Here is an 18,133-nt window from a genome sequence, read left to right on the forward strand (position 1 = left end):
AGTGCTAGGTTGCAGCTGGAAGGGCATCCGCCATGTAGAACATTTGCCAGAATAATTGGTTCATTCCATTGTAGCGACTCCTGAAAATCAGGGACTAATCCAAAAGATGGTGAGTATTATTATATGAAATATTTAGATTTATGACCAGAATTCTTGCTACATTTTACAGAGGTTCAATGGTAATAATGATTATGATATCCTGGGAAGAAAAAAACCCCTCTCCTGACTCCAAATCCAGACCTCATCAGTTATGCAGTCAAAATGACATTATTCCGGGTGTTCCTGTTGGACTGCAGGAATGTTATTAGATTTAATTAGCTGGAGCTCTTGGGCTTCATGAAAAGAAGGGGAAAAGACAGACAGACAGACAGTTAGAGAGATCAAAGCCCTCCATGTTGAATATACTCACCTCCTCCAGCGCTCCCTAGAGCTCCCGGCAAACTCACACCGCAGGTTTATTATCTATGTGTTTTGACAGTACTGAAAGAAGCCCATAATCTCATCAATAATAGGTCATTAAGCCTCTGAGAATACAAGTGATGCTAAATTAGACTCTGGTTGAGTAATTAGCGGTGAAGTGGTTCATACTTTGAAGGGGCGGAGAGAGAATCGGGCTGAAAGTTTCTCGGCGGCGAGCAAATTCATGGTCCAAATTTACTTTTTCCGAGGCTTGGGGAATCGGTAAACTTTTCTCTTTCTTGCGCTTTTTCTTTCAACCCATCCATCTCTTTCTCTCGTGGGCCGCGAGATGGTGGACATGTAGGTCATCTCTTTTACATAAACATCCCAGACAATTTCTCCATGCTCAGAGGGGCTCAGGCTCTCTCCCGCTTTTTTCTCCCCCCGTCATCCTTTTGATCACAGAAGTGTCCTGATTATCCGTATTTTCCCCGGCCAGTTCGCATAAAAAATGAAATACTCTGTGACTGTTCTGTTTGCGTAGTCCAACACATTCTTCGCTCAACCAGGACTACTTCTTGTCCTTTTGTGATGCTCCTGGTACTCATTTGGCATTGTTTTACGACGCGCTGGGTCCTCCAATGCTTTTGGTAATTCGTATTAAACGTCCCATTAAACCAGGGGTCACCAATCTTTGTCCTGCAGAGTTGGGTTTCAACTCGCCTCAACACTCCTGCCTTGAAGTTTCAAGTATACCTAGTAAAACCTTGATTAGCTTCTTCGGGTATGTTTGATTAGGATTGGCACCAAACTCTGCAGGAACAAGTTTGGTGACCCTTGCATTAAACAGTTTTGCATTTGCATTTTTTTGCATTTGTGGATGTAATTACATATTGTGGAATTGGACAAAGGTTCGCCAAAGTAGCCCTGACCTCATGTGGAGATATCGCTTATAGATGATTGAGGATTCTTGATGCAGCGTCATGTGAGAAACCTGAGATCACAGTTGCTCAGCTTAGGCTTGTGTAACAGGGTTATATTGGATCTCTCCACTTGCATACATTAAAATACTAAAGAGAAGGAAGGGGTTAACATTTATTCATTGTTTTACATGTAGAGCGCCTCCTCTGTTACCTAAAAAGAAAGGAAATTCATTGTAGTATGTAGGAGGAAGCCATTGCACGAGGCTGGTAGATTAGATCTGTGCTCATTTTTCTGTTCTAACTGTTTTCACAATAATAAAATCGATAAAAGATATATCAGAGTGAATATTTATTTACACAACGCAGAAGAGACGCAAAAGACTAGTTACATTGGTGCCGTGACCCGGATGGGAGTGAGGTTTAGGGGGGTGAGTGTAACAGAGCCAGCTAGTGAAGTGCTGTGCAGGTAAACCTCACTCCTCTGACCTCTAAAGGTGCTCTAGCGACTGATGCTAGAGGCCATGGTCTTTAGCCTCCTTGTTAGAGCAACCGACTCCCATGCGGAAGGTCGCCGGTTCGAAACCAGTTCGGAGCGGATTGGGTGGCGTAGGACGGGCAGGGTTACACTTGCACCCTTGTCTTTTATGCACTGAAATTTCTCCAGATTCCTTGTAGATTTTATTTGTGCTGTGGACTGTTGAAGGTGAAATATCCTAATGTCTTCCTATCTTTCTTTGAGGAACATTGTTTTTAAACATTTCAATCATTTTCTCACGTGTTTGTTTGCAAACCTTTCTTGGATGCTGCTTTTGTACTAAATCATAATTACAATCACCTGTTGATATCACCTGTTTCACATCACATTATTTAACCAGTTTATCTGATTGAAGCCCTAAACTGCTTCTGTCCCAACCTTTGCTGGAAAGTGTTGCAGGTCTGAATGACAGGAAAGGATGTATATTTATAAATGAAATGAAGTTGACCAGACAGAACATAAAATATTTAGGGCTCTATTTTGACGGTCCATGCGAAGAACGCAAATCGCAAGGCGCAAACGCTTTCAGGGCGTGTCAGGCATTTTTGCTAATTTAAGGACGGGAAAATCCGCTTTGCGCCGTGGCGCATGGTCTACAAGGGTTGAGTTTATTTTCTTAATAAGTTACAGGTGTGTTTTGAGAATAAACCAATCAGAGTCTCATCCCCCATTACCTTTAAGAGCGTCATGCCATAAGTGCATTCGCTATTTACAGGACGTAAAGTAAGTTCACATTCACTTTTGCTCTCGTGGATAGGGAAACCTTAACGCACAGACATCAATTAGCCTATAAATAATTAATTTTGTTTGTTAAGCGCAAAGATTTGTTTCAAAACTATTTCTAAATTCAGTTCTAATTTCCAGCAAACAAATAAATGAACAATAATAACAAAGCGTGGTCAAAATACTGAGTCATTTCCAAATACACCTGCTATGCCCCATATGGTCTAAAACCTGCAGGTGGACAAATCTAAGCTTGTTTTTAATAAAACAAATATAAATATGGATATAATAAATAATACTGCTAATAATAATAACATTATACAAAAGCAAATCGAATGAACTAAAAAAGCCTCCCGAGATGAAGAAAGTAAGGCAGTGGTATTTAAATTCATGTAGGCTAGAAAATAATATGTTTTGTAATATTTTAATCATTTATATTTATATCTTATATATATCCTTATAATATATAACCTTAATTTATTATATCTTTTTCATATTTAAAGATATTTGCGTATTGCATCTTGTGTGTAGTGTGTAAGCCAGGCGCACTAGACCAGACAATAGACCGACTTTGTTCAGGTCTAAAGAACAGACTATTTACAGTTTCTCAAAATAGCAACGTGCCAAAACACGCCTGCTTTTCTAGACCAGAACGCCTATGGGCGCACATTTGAGCGCATATTCATTTGCTATTTAAACAGCGTGGCGCAACACCTCAAAATGACCCTTGCGCTGAGCTTAAAGTAGCAAAAGACTATTGCGCCGCGCCTTGCGCCACATTGCGCCGGGTGTATGATAGGACCCTTAGTGTTCATATTGTCCGCAATGAAATGAAACAAAAGTTGGGACAGGATCAATTTAGGGCTAGTAATCAGTTAAATTGGTTAAATAATTATGAGATTTGAGTACATTTTTATTTGTGGCCAATTTAAAGCAGCAGTCCACACTGGCTCCATATAAAAAAAGCAAGATCTTTATGGATTCAGATGGATCTTTTTGGGAAATCTTCCCTGATGTCGTGAAGGAGCGCTCTTTGTATTTTCTAGCAGAGACATAGCAGCTATCAGGAGCACGATTATGAAAGAGTGCAGTTCAAGTGGAATCAAAGGCAGTATTCCCTCTTAAACATAAAGGCTGATATCTTCCTCTTCAGAGGCTGTAAATACCCGGGATCAACCACAAGCTTTAGATGTTTCCAAGAGACTCGTTTATGAGATTCATGCCAAGTAGTAAAACCGAAAGCCCCCCCAGACAATAACAACAAGGCAACAATGGCCCCATATTCACTGATTTATCAGACAATCAGGTAACGCTTTACTTCTCTGTCCAAAACGTCAAAGGTTTCTCTAGCAGAAAGTTGCTATCATTAAAATATCTTGAGAGATCTGAGAGATAGATTTTCTGGTTCCTTTCAAAGCAGTCCTAAAGGTGAGGTGTGTAAAATCTTGTCCACCAGCAACACCAAGCTAAAATAATAAGTGGGCATGTTTACTATGTTGCGGTAAATTAAGTAAATTGTGTGAAGCTATGAAGCTAAAGGTAATTATGTTATTGAAGGAACACTCTAAATTTACACTTAAAAAAATGCTGCTATAGTCAAGCTACTTATTTAAAGTAAAACGACACTATTCTTAAGTTTTTTTGGGGGACAATTTATTAAAACTTATTTGTTTTCTGTTTAATCCACTTAAATTTGTGAAAACTAAAAAGCTAACTCAATTCCTTCATGTTGTCCCAACACAAATCGATTGTGTGGAACCCAGCATATTTTAGAGTGTAGTGTTATATTTAATTATAAATTTATAGCACATCCTAGAGTTGCGCGATATTGGAAAAATGTGACACATTGCGATATCAATGTTAAAACAATATATTATGCACTAGTATATCCCGTTTTAAATATGTACATTACTAAGTGAATATACTGTATATAATACAATTTGCTGCATTTAACCAATCAGTTTTTATTAAAGTAGAATAGAAAGATAATCCATTTCAGTTTCATTATTTATTACAATGCAAATTACAAACTACAAAATTTCAACTAAATATTATATTCTTCATGTTTCGCTTGATTTTTCCTCTAAACTTAAATTATATTTATTAAATATTATAAATTATATTTATAAGAAAATTATATTATTATAATTTAAAGTATATATATATATATATATATATATATATATATATATATATATATATATATATATATATATATATATATATATATAGTGCTCGGCATAAATGAAAATATGAAATGAGTATTTCTCATTTTAAAAATGTACATTTCTTAGTGAATAAAGAAAATAAATTTCGGTGCATTTACGCATCAAGTTTTATTTAACAGCTAAATTCATTAAAATAAGAGTTTGGTCACCAAATTTAATTAGGAATAAAAATATATTACATTTAAATTAAAATCACAAAACAAATTACAAACTACAAAATCTTAACCAATAAATGTTACATTTTTTTTTTTACGTTTCTCTCGATTTTTCTTTTAAATTAAAGTTGCATTTAATATTTCTTCCCCAACATATTCATTTGGGTGTACTATTTTTTGGACTGTGATTTTAAAAATTATATTTGCTATTTGTTTGAACTACTTATTTAAAATAAACTGAGACACCACAATTATTGAGGCTTTTTTGTGTTTTACGTTCAATCCACCTAAATTTGCTAAAACTAATAAGCTAACTTGATCCCATCTTGTTATCCCAACACAAATCAATTGTGAAAAAGCCAGAATTTTTCAAAGAGTAGAGTTATATTTATTTAGCAGTTAATATATATAAAATTCATTAAAATAGGAGTTGGGTCACCAAATTTAATTAGGATTTAAAAAGATAATACATTTAAACTAAATTAGATTTTTTTTTTTTATTTCCCTTGATTTTATTTCTCTAAATTAAAACGTTATTTAATATTTTTTCCTTAACATTAATTTGGGTGTACTATTTTTTATTTTTATTTTTTATTTTTTTTAGACCATGATCTTTAAAAAGCTATTTTGTTTTTGTCTTCGGCACTAACTAAATCTACACTCTAAAAAAGGGCGTTTGCTGTTTGTTCAAACTACTTACAGTATTTAAAATGAGCTAAAACTAAGTTCTTAAGGCTTTTTGTGACAACTTAATAGTTTTATGTTTAATCCACTTTAATTTGCTAAAACTAATAAGCTAACTTAATTCCTTCATGTCGCCCTGACACAACGTATCTTAAACCAGTGTCATATTGACGTCAAATGCTGACAGTTATTCATCAGGTATGGCAACCACATTCCAGCGTCTGATAGACGCCATAGTGGTAATGTCTACACAATGTCAAGCTGTAACATCATTAGACGTTGATATTTGGTTGATTTTAGGTTGGACGTTGATCATTAAAATCGAGCTGACATTGGGTTCTGACGTCAACCTGATTTTCATTTCCAAACAAAATGCAACGTCCCCACGACGTTGGGGTCAATCTGACATCACGTTGACGTCCTGTGCCTGCTGGGTACACTGAAAAAAATTATCCAAAGATGATTCCTTGGATTTACTCATTTTTTTAATGTTAAGGGGTGGTAAACAATTTAATTGTGTTGAATTTAAACAAACAAATTAAGTTGAACATTATTCAATTTAATTTGATTGTTTAAATTCAACACAAATTAATTGTTTGCAACAGTTCTGCATGCAACACTTTTTTCAAGCACCGCAAAATTAAAAGATTTATTTTTTATCTACAACCCTTAACTGGAATCAGCTTTTATGATGCATCAACTGCTGAACTCCACTCGACTCTCAGTGAACTGTCAGTCTTTTTCTCAGGAAGTCGTGTTGTTCCTAATCTCTCTCATTAGCAGTCTGTGTTTTGTGTGATCTTTATTGTTCTCCTCGAGCCCCGTGGGACAAGCGTAAACAACCCATTCGATGAGCGCTCTGTTACTTTGTGGCTGTTTCATACCTGTTTACGAACTCCTGGATGAGGATGCGGTGGGAATAGCCCTGTCTGCGGATGTTGACGGTCTCCAGGATGCCGGTGTAGCGCAGCTGAACCATCACACGCTCTTTATTGAAGCGCAGAGCCTGTCGGTCGTCATTAGGTTTGATACAGCGCACGAAATGAGGTGTCCCGACCACCATCTTGGACAGCAAGTCCATAAGAGAGTACTGAAAGACAAAACACAAACCTAATCATTTTTTTGAATGCTATAGGCAGATTTGAGTCTTGTGTCTCTGACCGGGACACACCACCCTGCTGAAAAATCAGGCTGGCAAATGACCAGCTAAATCCAGCTAAAACCAGCTTGACCAGCCTGGTTTAAGCTGGACATAGCTGGTTATGGCTGGACTCCCAGCTTGGCTAGGCTGGTCAAGCTGGCTTCAGCTGGTCATGTCCCAGCCTGACCAGCTAAGACCAGGCTGGAAATGACTGGAAACCAGCCTGGAAATGGCCAAAACCCCTCTAAAACCAGCCTGGTCGACCAGCTTAAACCAGCCAACCAGCCTAGTCTGGTTTAAGCTGGATTTTTCAGCAGGGCAAGCTGACAGTTGGCTATTGATAGATTTCAGTGGTGTTGGGCAGGCTCCTTTAATAAAAGTATTATATTGTGTAATTCTGTCTGAGTAATAAGGGTTTGTGGTGGAGAAAAATCACTTTTTATTTGCTTTGACATCGTGGCGTCATCTCCTCCTTTGGTAGTAGAGCTTACGTTATCTCCTGCGTAGCCACTAACTTTGTGGCAGCAAGTGACGGTGTGAGGTGCTTATTCAATGGAAGAGTATCAACAGTTTTGTCCACGTCTGTATACATGCACATTTTTCTACAATGTGACTTGCCGAGGACTCACCCTGAAATAAGACGCCACTGTCTGTCTCCTCATGTTAGTGGTTTCTTCAGGGTGACGCATCATTTCCATGGTGTCCACCTAAACACACACAAACACACTTACTGTAGCGTTTCTGCACCGCCAATACACACATACAGTACTTCTACAGTCCTGGTTTTATTCTGTACCACCTGTCCTGCATTTTAGGGAACAGTCCCAAAATTGGGAGCTTTGTTTCATCTGCTGGATGGCATAAGCACTCAAGAAATGAATCACAATGAAGTGTATCATTAACTGTATGTAACTTTTTAATTTTATTTAATATGTCCGTTTTTTTAAATGTCTGTAAACATGGAATACTATTAGATTAAATCAGTTAAAACATATAAATATGGTATAAATACAGTCTTATGCAATAATTTGGGCACCCCGCTGTGGCCGCAAAATAATGTGCTCTTTCCTTATAAGAGAAGATCAGTGAAATGCCATATAATGTGGCAATAAGATCGTAACCGTGCTGTGCATTTACACCGTGGCCACCGTGGCCATATTCATACAACATAGCAGACACTGTAAAATTGGTAATTCCCAGCCATTAGACTCATCTGACAGGGTATTCGAGTGCCACCGAGTGTCAGAATGTTGTAGGACTGCTATACAAGAGTTATTATTAGGGATCATAGATAGTGAAGTTTTTTATTTTAGAGTTTGTTTGTTTTTTAAACATGGCGGTAAAACACAAACTCCGTTATGAATATTAAAACATGCTTATTTGTTGTAAAAATGTATAATAAACGACAAAAATACTAATTTGAGCATCTCCTGACTCCTGTGTGCAGCCCTGCTGCCCTTGTAGATGGAATAATCTGGGAAATTTTCCTACTCCTTGGTTTCGAATGTGGTCCTGAAAAATCTCTGTTTCAAGGGGTATCTAGCCCTTCTCCTTAGCCCTACGCCAGGGGTCAGCAACCCGCGGCTCGTTGCCCTTGTGGCTCCCTGGAGCTTTTTAAAAAATGTTTGAAAATGGAAAAAGATGGGGGAGGTTAATATATTTTTTTGGTTTAATATGATTTCTATAGGAGGACAAACATTTTAACGTTTTCAAATGCTGTCAAAGTGTGTAGAATTAATATTTAATTTCAACATTTCTGTTAGCGAAGATTTGCGTCATAGCCTGCGACACACGTTTCTATCAGCAGGGTGGGATGCCAGGCAGGTGGCTGTTGTAAACAAACCGGGAGATAATAAAGCATGGAAATCCGTTCACAGATGGCGACTACATGAAGGAGTCATTCATCAAAATATTAGAACACCTATTTGCAGAATTCAAAACCAAGATAATACAAAAAATTAAAGACATACCTCTCTCCGCTACGACAGTAAAGGAAAGGGCTATTAAAATGGCAGGTAACATCACCGATCAGCAAACCAAGGACATTAATTCAGTGCCCGCATACTCAATTGCCTGTGATGTGACCGCTATTAAACGCGCAGGTATGTGAAGTCCGATGGGCCGCAAGAAGAAATGATCAAATTAATACCACTGAAAGACCAGAGGCTGTGCTGTGTAAATAAACACCAACCACCGGATTTCAGTGGCTATTTAATCGTGAAGGCTCATTATGTATTTTTAGCCAACTTAGTCATTTTTATAGTAGGCTAATATAGCTAATATAGATACATACAGCATGCGCTTCCTTCATTATAAGGTTATATAAGGCTTTACATTTTTTGCGGCTCCAGACATATTTGGTTTTTTTGGTCCAATATGGCTCTTTCAACATTTTGGGTTGCCGACCCCTGCCCTACGCCTTCAAGCTAAAGGGAATTGGGTCATCCCTACCCCTTCACGTAAACAGGGGTAGGGCTAAGGGGTAGAATTGGGATTAGGCCCAAATAATCACGCAGGGAGTTAGATTTAGTTTAGTTACTTTAGCGCCGCCCGCGTCCCTTCTGCTAGCTCTCTTGTTTTTCCCGTCTTTATTTGTCTCAGTGTTGTATATATTGTAAATATTATATTTTTGCCTTACTTACTTGTTCTTTATTTTTGATTAATTCGTTGTTGTTGTTCACTTTGGGATTGTAAATAAAAGCACACATTTTTTTGGCATTACTTTGGTTGTCTTTCCACTCATTCACTGTTTATATAAATATATTTTAATTAAATAAATGTCAAACCCCACAATCCTAGACTAACATCAGGGGTTTGTAACACTCCTGAAAACACACAACATTAAAAATCACACATTTGACCTTTGTCTAACAGGGAAAACCACCAAAAATCAAGAATGCATGATTATATGGTGTCATGGCTTTGCGTTTAAAAAATGTAGTTATAATGGAAGTAAATAGGGGAAAAACAACCACCAACATAACAAAAGGATAGTCAATTTACCAGAAGTGTACACTGCAAAAAGTGAAAACTTAAACAAATGACTTCGACTTGTTACAATTAAATGAATTAAGTTTGACAAACTTAATTTATAACAGTTTTCAGTAATAAATTAAGTTAATTATCTTAGGTGTTTTAGTTTTAGGTTTTAGCTATTTATTTTAGAAAACAAGAATGGAACAGTACACACAGTACAGTCATTTAATATAATATTGTAAATATAATAATAATAGTAAAAACTACTTTTATTAAAGTAATTCCCTTCCCTTGTTAATATAAAAATAATACTTTAATGTTTTGAGGCAAATACAAGTATTGCTCATTATTGATATTGAACAATACTAATACTTGCCATAAATATCTTACTGAAACATGTTACACCTTCATTACTGAAATAACATGATATTCATTACTGAAAACTGTTATAAATTAAGTTTGTCAAACTTAATTCATTTAATTGTAACAAGACAAAGTAATTTGTTTAAGTTTCCACTTTTTACAGCGTATTGTTGAAATTTCAAAGCATTTTCCTAAAATAGGTGTCAAAATGTGATTTGCCACCAAAAAACATTCCATTTGCTGAAACACAGAGAAAGTTGTGGCCAAATCAAGCCTCAAAACTGGATGAAAACATCCCCAACTGCACACAAGAGTTAAAACATACACAATCCCAGCACACACTCCTGAGCACGAAAGATGTAACGCTGCAAGGATGTTTTCAAAATGAACTTCTAGCTTCCAACTGATCTTAACAAGGACAAGACACGATGTGTATAACAGCCATTTCTACAACAGGCCTCATGAATTTATCAAGGGGATGCATAATTTAGAGTAGGTCTATAGCAGCAAAGTGTGTCTTAATATTCTATTTCATCTGAGTGCGAGAGGCAGGTGTGTGTCTGTGATCTTCGAGAAGAAAACGCTGGAGAAACTGAAGGGTTGGACAAGCACCATTACCGAGACACAATTCAACAAACCCAGTGTTTTAACAAGACATCTGTCCCACTTCTGCTAACACGCGCACAACTCTGTAACGCATCTCATCTGTGTGTGAAGCAGTTTAAAAGTATCTGCGATATTAATTGGAAGCGATTAATTGGGTTCTGTGCGCCGGCATCTAATTATGTTTCTCTGATACAGCAGGTAGTCAGCGAGACTGTTTTAATCTTACGCAAGGAACAGAAAAAGAAGGGAGAAATAATTATCTAGAGTTTTCCTTTATGCGAAGAGCAACTAATGTAGGTGCAGCTTCACAAAGTCCTCGAACTGTGCAAGACTGAATGAAGTTGAATTCAAAAATAACCTCTCGCACTTTTTCTTGCAACCAGGACAGGTTCTCCCTTTTTAAAGACATTCATTCATTCATTCATTTTCTTGTCGGCTTAGTCCCTTTATTAATCCGGTGTTGCCACAGCGGAATGAACCGCCAACTTATCCAGCAAAGTTTTTACGCCGCGGATGCCCTTCCAGCCGCAACCCATCTCTGGGAAACATTCACACACACACTCATACACTACGGACAATTTAGCCAACCCAATTCACCAGTACCGCATGTCTTTGGACTGTGGGGGAAACCGGATCACCCGGAGGAAACCCACGCGAACACAGGGAAAACATGCAAACTCCACACAGAAACACCAACTGAGCCGAGGTTCGAACCCGCAACCCAGCGACCTTCTTGCTGTGAGGCGACAGCACTACCTACTGCGTCACTGCCTCGCCTTTTAAAGACAATTTGATGAAACTATAAACTACATTTTAGGATGAGATGCATCATTATTTGGTCCTAAAAATAACTATTAACATTAAGTGGATTGAACATAAAACAATTAAGTTGTCCCCTAAAAACCTCAAGAATTGAGTTGTTTCGGCTCATTTTAAATAAGTCATTTGAACAAACAGCAAACGTCATTTTTTTGTGTAGTATGACCCCTTAAAAAACTGAAAGTAATAAAGACAGAAATACTGGGAGAGCGGTTTATAGTTCAGATGAAAACTCTGATGTTTAATCTGCAATTGCCTCTCTGGATATACCACTAACCTAACCCCCCCCAAAAAATACTAATACTTTCCTTCTTAGACTTTACAGACCTGACACTTGCCTATAGCACTTATTCATTGTTGCTCTTATAATTGTGTAAATTGCTTTTCTTGTCCTCATTTGTAAGTCGCTTTGGATAAAAGCGTCTGCTAAATGACTAAATGTAAATGTAGATGTTTATGGTAACAATTAAAATCCCTGTTGATGCAACTTGACGCTGTTGAAAGTTGTAGCAATTACATAGTTTAACCAATGGGTGGCGACAAACAACCATCAAAAAAATTGCCACTGAATGGTTCTTCAAAAGGCGACACAGTGGCGCAGTAGTGCTGTCGCCTCGCAGCAAAAATGTCGCTAGTTCGACCCTCGACTGGCTCAGTTGGCGTTTCTGTGTGGAGTTTGCGTGTTCTCCCTGCATTCGCGTGGGTTTCCTCCGGGTGCTCCGGTTTCCCCCACAGTCCAAATTGGGTGAATTGGGTAGGCTAAATGTCCATACTGTATGAGTGTGAATGAGTATGTGTGTGGATGTTTCCTAGAGATAGGTTGCGGCTGGAAGGGCATCTGCTGCGTAAAAACGTGCTGGATAAGTTGGCGGTTCATTCCGCTGTGGCGACCCCGGATTAATAAAGGGACTAAGCTGAAAAGAAATGAAATAAATGAATGAATGGTTCTTCAAAACTGATACAGCTAGTAATGAAGTAAATTATTGAATCATTTATAAATGAGACTGTGGAGAGGGGGCGAGGCCGAGAGCCGTGGAAACAAAATGAGTCTTGCGGAGGAGCTCTGGATTATAAGAGGAGGAGTGACGACAGAGGAGGACAAGAGAGGTCCAGGCCCGGATGTTGTGTTTTTCTTCAGTTCGACAGTAGTCTCTCTGTTTTAAATAAGTCGTTTGAACAAACAGCAAACGTCATTGTTTTGTGTAGTATGACACCTTAAAAAACTGAAAGTAATAGATTGTTTTGTTCCGATTAAACCAGAAGAAAAAAACACAACAAAGCAATAAAATGACCTCAGAAAATATGAAACAGAAGAATATAAGAAAGAAGATATAAAGAACACCTCTTACCTTTAACAGGTATTTAGGAGACTGAGAGGAGAGAGAACAGTTCAGACAGACAGAAAATGTACAGAGCAATGAAGAACAGGAGTATTTTACAATGAAAACAAGACACAAGAGTCTTAAGAGATTCTGGAGCAAATGCATTGGAAAAAATAACTACATCACAAGCATCACTAGGTGCAATAAATTCATTCAGCTTACATTGCAACATGCGTATGTTAAGTGAATGGCATTTATGTATGATGACCTTCTGAATGTAAAGACTAGCACAGACCTTATTTCTTCCGCTGTTGAGTTGCGGAGGCAGAGATCTGGAGGCTGCTGTCACTCTTGCTCTGGATGTGGCCAGATTACCTGCTCAGCAAAAGAAGAAACGCATCAGTGGCACATCAATCCTTCTTGGCTGAAGCACAAATAAATAAAACAACATGGTAGAAGAGCGCTCTGGGCTTGCAAGCCAAAAGAACGTATGTTTGAACCCTGGAGGAGATCCACGAAAAGCCTGGATTTCAATTACAAAGACTATGATCTTGATCAAGAGCCTCAACGCCAGACTGCTCTACTCTTATAAATAAACATTTGCAATAGTAACCACAATAGTAACTAGGGGTGTAACTGGTCACAGTTGATAAAGGATCTGCACAAAATGTAAATGACCAGTGGATTAATAACTTTGTTCGTTCATTCATTCATTTTCCTTCGGCTTAGTCCCTTATTTATCAGGGGTGAATTTAATTGACAACTAATCCGGCATACGTTTCGCGCAGCGGTTGCCCTTTGAGCCCAACCCAGTGGTGGGAAACACCCATACACTCTCGCATTCACCCACGCATATATACACTACGGCCAATTTAATTAATCAATTCCCTATTAGCGCATGTGAGGGAAACTGGAGCACCCACCACGGCACCACGGAAATGCCAATTGACCCAGCCGGAATTTGACCCAGCAACCTTCTGTGCTAACCACAGAGCCATCGTGCCACCCGGATTAATAGCATAAATTTGTAATGATCGCAGAGAGCATTGAAAACATTTTTTCCTGTAAAATATAATGATGATGAAAGGAGTTGCGGAGGTGTAACGGAGGCCAGCTAGTAAGTGCTGTGCTGGTAAACCTCACTCCTCTGACCCCTAAAGGGGCTCTAGCGACAGATGCTAGACGCCATGGTCTTTATCCTCCTTGGTAGAGCAACCGACTCCCATGCGGAAGGTCGCCGGTTTGATACCAGCTCGGAGCGGGTTGGATGGTGTAGGACTAGCGGCGTTACAGAGGCACCTAAACGCTGTCTTAGGTTATTAAAAGGTGTTTTCTATCACTACTTGTTTAGCCTCTTTAAAAAATGGGGACCTCAATTCAAACACCCACACAACCTAAATTATAAATGATGATGATGATCTGCATATGTTTATTGGTCTTTCAATGCGCTGCATTCAAATTTGTGTATGAGCGAGAAAGAGATTCAGTTTTACATTTTACAGATATTTACAAAGTTACAAACAATCAAATAAGACAGAAATACTTGGAGAGTTGTTTATAGTTCAGATGAAAACACTGATGTTTATTGTAATAACTAAAATCCCTGTTGATGCAACTTGACGCTGTTGAAAGTTGCAGCAATTACATCGTTTAACCAATGGGTGGTGACAAACAACCATCAAAAAATATGCCACTGAAAATGTTCTTCAAAAGGCGACGCAATGGCAAGAAGCAAGAAGGTCGCTGGTTCGAGCCTCGGCTGGGTCAGTTGGCGTTTCTGTGAGGAGTTTGCATGTTCTCCCTGCGTTCACGAGGATTTCCTCTGGGTGCTCCGGTTTCCCCCACAGTCCAAAGACATGCAGTACAGGTGAATTGGGTAGGCTAAATTGTCCGTAGTGTATGAGTGTGAATGGGTGTGTGTGGATGTTTCCCAGAGATGGGTTGCGTCTGGAAGGGCATCTGCTGCGTAAAAACCTGCTGGATAAGTTGGCGGTTTATTCCGCTGTGGCGACCCCGGATTAACAAAGGGACTAAGCTGAAAAGAAAATGAATGAATGAATGGTTCTTCAAAACTGATACAGCTAGTAATGAAGTAAATTATTGAATCATTTATTATAAATGAGACTGTGCAGAGGGAGCGAGGCCGAGAGCCGTGGAAACAAAACGAGTCTTGCGAAGGAGCTCTGGATTATAAGAGGAGGAGTGACGACAGAGGAGGACAAGAGAGGTCCAGGCCCGGATGTTGTGTTTGTCTTCAGTTCGATAGTAGTCTCTGTGAGGAGCTGCCGTATGTTTTTTTTTTTTTTTAGTAAATTCTTTAAATTTCGTTGGTTTTCTGACTTTTTTCTGACGGTCCGGAGGTCAAATCATTACATTGGCGAACTGTGAACCTACACTGGTCTCACAGTTCGTTTACGATTATCATGCTACCGATTCGGTTCAATTCAATATTTCGGTGCACTGATGATGCTTTTCATGCACAGTTTTATATTTTCTTCACAGCAGAATTCTTCTATTAAAATGTGTGAATATATTTATATTTTTAAACTATTTGTAATGCAATTTTGTTATTTAATACAAAAAGTCAGACATATAAACTGTACCTTTAAACAACACGAGCATTTAGAAAATAATATAAACAAATATAAATACCCCGCTCACTTTCTGATCCTTGTCTAGTTCTCTTACACCCCTTTGATTGGTCACACCCTCAACAAAAAAGGCTGCGATTGGCTCTTGAGCGCTGAGATTTTCACAGATGAGTAACACTGATACGCTGCAGGGGCGATCACAGCTGATCCATGATAGACACGGTGGAGAAAACTCTGCAGGCACGCGCTCGTGTCTGTATCCAGAAGTATCACTGTATAACAGCCGAGAGGAGAGGAAAAGTAACGCCAGCAGGTCAAATGAGCCACAGTGAATGAGTGAGAGAGAGAGAGAGATGGAGAAGGGAAATGGGGCTTCTGCTGTGTCCGTGAAAGACTGATACAGCAAACACACACAGTGAAATTGTGCACAGTTTCTGCGTTTTTAAGTAGTTGAAGCGTAAATACTCGCGCTCGCCTTCCTCACAGAAGTAAGCTATGGCGACATAGCGCATATGAGATAAGTGTTGTCAATACATAATAACCGGTTATGATTATTACTGAACCGATACCGAATTGTCCGCGTCTGCATCGCAGAAACAATTAACTATGACACCCCTATTGCATTGGTGCCGAAATTTTCCCATTGATGGGTTGCAGCTGGAAGGGCATCCACTGCGTAAAAACATGTGCTGGATGAGTTGGCGGTTCATTCCGCTGTGAATAAGCTGAAAATGAATGAATGAATGGTGCCGAAATCCAGAAAGGAAGGAGGAACACGCTGCCAGGAAGTCTTCACAGCTGAAAAGGGTGTGGTGCCATCAAGTCAAATGAGCAGAATCTGCCTCCTGAGACGCTCAAGGCCAGCATGGCATGAAGCTTGCCACCATCCATCACAACCTGGAGAGACGGCTGCCGCCAGTGAGGGGACGGAGGAGTCACCCATTTACTGGATGCAAGACGGGAAGGCCAGGAGACGCAGGACTTACAGAGTCACTGCGATCTGCTGAGAAGAGCAGAGAGCGAAAGGGACGGGGGGCTCACGGCCGGGTACCCTGATTCCAGAGGAGCTGTCGCCCTCCAGCCGGTAGTAGCAAAGTGGGAGGACGTCCACCGAGGGGGTTTGTGTAATAAATGGAAAGCAAATGACAATTGTCATGTGTTAATAGTGAAAATTGTACATTAAAATAAAGTGTGAGCAACATTTTTAACCGATAGTCTCAAGGGAGTCAGCGTTGACCTTGTGACCTATGCTCCCCGCATAATATCCCAATGTCAAATCCATTCAGTAAGTCAGTTTTCTCTGTTTGGTAATACATTCTCTCTCTCTCTTTCTGCTCGCTCTTAAACACATACACACGTCTTCGGGATATGAAGCCCCACTGTTGCATATGCAGCACCGTCTGAGCTTTTCAAAAGTTTCTGCGCAAGATGTCCAAATGTTTTCCCTGGCTGGGTCTTCAGAGACTAAACTCTGATTAATGGTACTGAAGGAGCCTTTGAAGCCGGATTGGTGACATCAAAGTGCTAATCCATGGGTGGCAGGAGTTTTATAATGAGTGGGAAGCATTTTAGCACGTTTCAAAGGCTCCGGCGCATGAATAAACAATGGCAGCGCAGATGTGCCACACACCTTTAGAAAAATACCCACCGCCGAAACGCGGAGCGTAACTGTAGCTACAGCGCGTCTGTGTGTGTGTGAAGGAATCTAGGGAAATGAAACATCTGTTATTCTTGTAGTCTGCGCCTCAGTAATACACCAGATGACAGATTAGAGAGGGTCACAGACTCAAACAAGCAAACAATAAGTCCAGAAAACAATTATCGTTTTTCTTCTCATTTGTTTCGTAATGACCGGCTCGTGTGAATGAGCACGCATGGTTCCCAGCGATCGCAGCAGATCAGGTTTAATTGCTCTATTTGTCAGGGATTAATTGAGTTGCTCCAGATCTTACTATAGCTCAGCAAAACCGCGCTCCTGCCAATGAGATTACAGATGTAGGCTGCTGGTAAATGTTAAACCCTGACACAGCACTGGAAGATGGGTTTATGGGAAATGCTTTCACACTGACAGATGGGTGCTGGTGCTGGAGCCAGGGGTTAGGCTTATTCTGTACATTTCCAAATGGAAACATCAGCTTCCAAAGGTCTCAAACCAATATTTCAAATAAAAAATGGTCTAACACCGTTTATGTATAATCACGTACAGTATATATACATTCTGCATAAACACAGTTTATTAGGTACACCTTACAAGTACCAGGTTGGACCCACTTTTGCCTTCAGAACTGCCTTAATCCTTTGTGGCATAGATTCAACAAGGTACTGGGAATATTCCTCAGATTTTGGTCCATATTGACATGATGAAGTCACACAGTTGTTGCAGATTTGTCAGCTGCACATCCATGATGCGAATCTCCTGTTCCACCACATCCCAGTGGTTCTCTATTGGATTGAGTTCTACAAACTGTGGAGGCCATTTGAGTACAGTGAACTCATTGTCATGTTCAAGAAAGCCTGCTGGAAGTAGCCATCAGACGATGGGTACACTGTGGTCATAAAGGGATGGACATGGTCAGCAACAATACTCAGGCTGTGGTGTTGACACGATGCTCAATTGGTATTAATGGGCCCAAAGTGTGTCAAGAAAATATCCCCCACACCATTACAC

The 18,133-nt window shown here is 39.4% G+C and overlaps 1 protein-coding gene across 23 annotated transcripts in view; it reads right to left on the reverse strand.

The window, feature by feature from the left end:
- myo3b (myosin IIIB) overlaps window positions 1–18,133 on the reverse strand; it is a 217,320-nt gene that overhangs the window by 86,220 nt on the left and 112,967 nt on the right. For 12 of the 23 annotated variants that reach the window (XR_015499044.1, XM_087267375.1, XM_087267359.1 and 9 more), the window contains 3 exons: window positions 13,170–13,249; window positions 7,418–7,495; window positions 6,532–6,737 (listed from right to left, as the gene is read on the reverse strand). Coding sequence is in view for 22 of the 23 variants with exons in the window: in XM_087267375.1 (XP_087123501.1) it covers window positions 6,532–6,737; window positions 7,418–7,495; window positions 13,170–13,249 (364 nt within the window). In the remaining variant the exon portion in view is untranslated. Of the gene's footprint in view, window positions 1–6,531; window positions 6,738–7,417; window positions 7,496–12,901; window positions 12,923–13,169; window positions 13,250–18,133 lie in introns of all 23 variants that reach the window. The other 11 variants (XM_087267374.1, XM_087267358.1, XM_087267361.1 and 8 more) reach the window with 1 other exon arrangement.

The sequence above is a fragment of the Danio rerio genome, chromosome 9 (genome assembly GCF_052040795.2).
Source record: "Danio rerio strain M-AB ecotype USA chromosome 9, GRCz13ab, whole genome shotgun sequence".
In the NCBI taxonomy this organism is placed as follows: domain Eukaryota; kingdom Metazoa; phylum Chordata; class Actinopteri; order Cypriniformes; family Danionidae; genus Danio; species Danio rerio.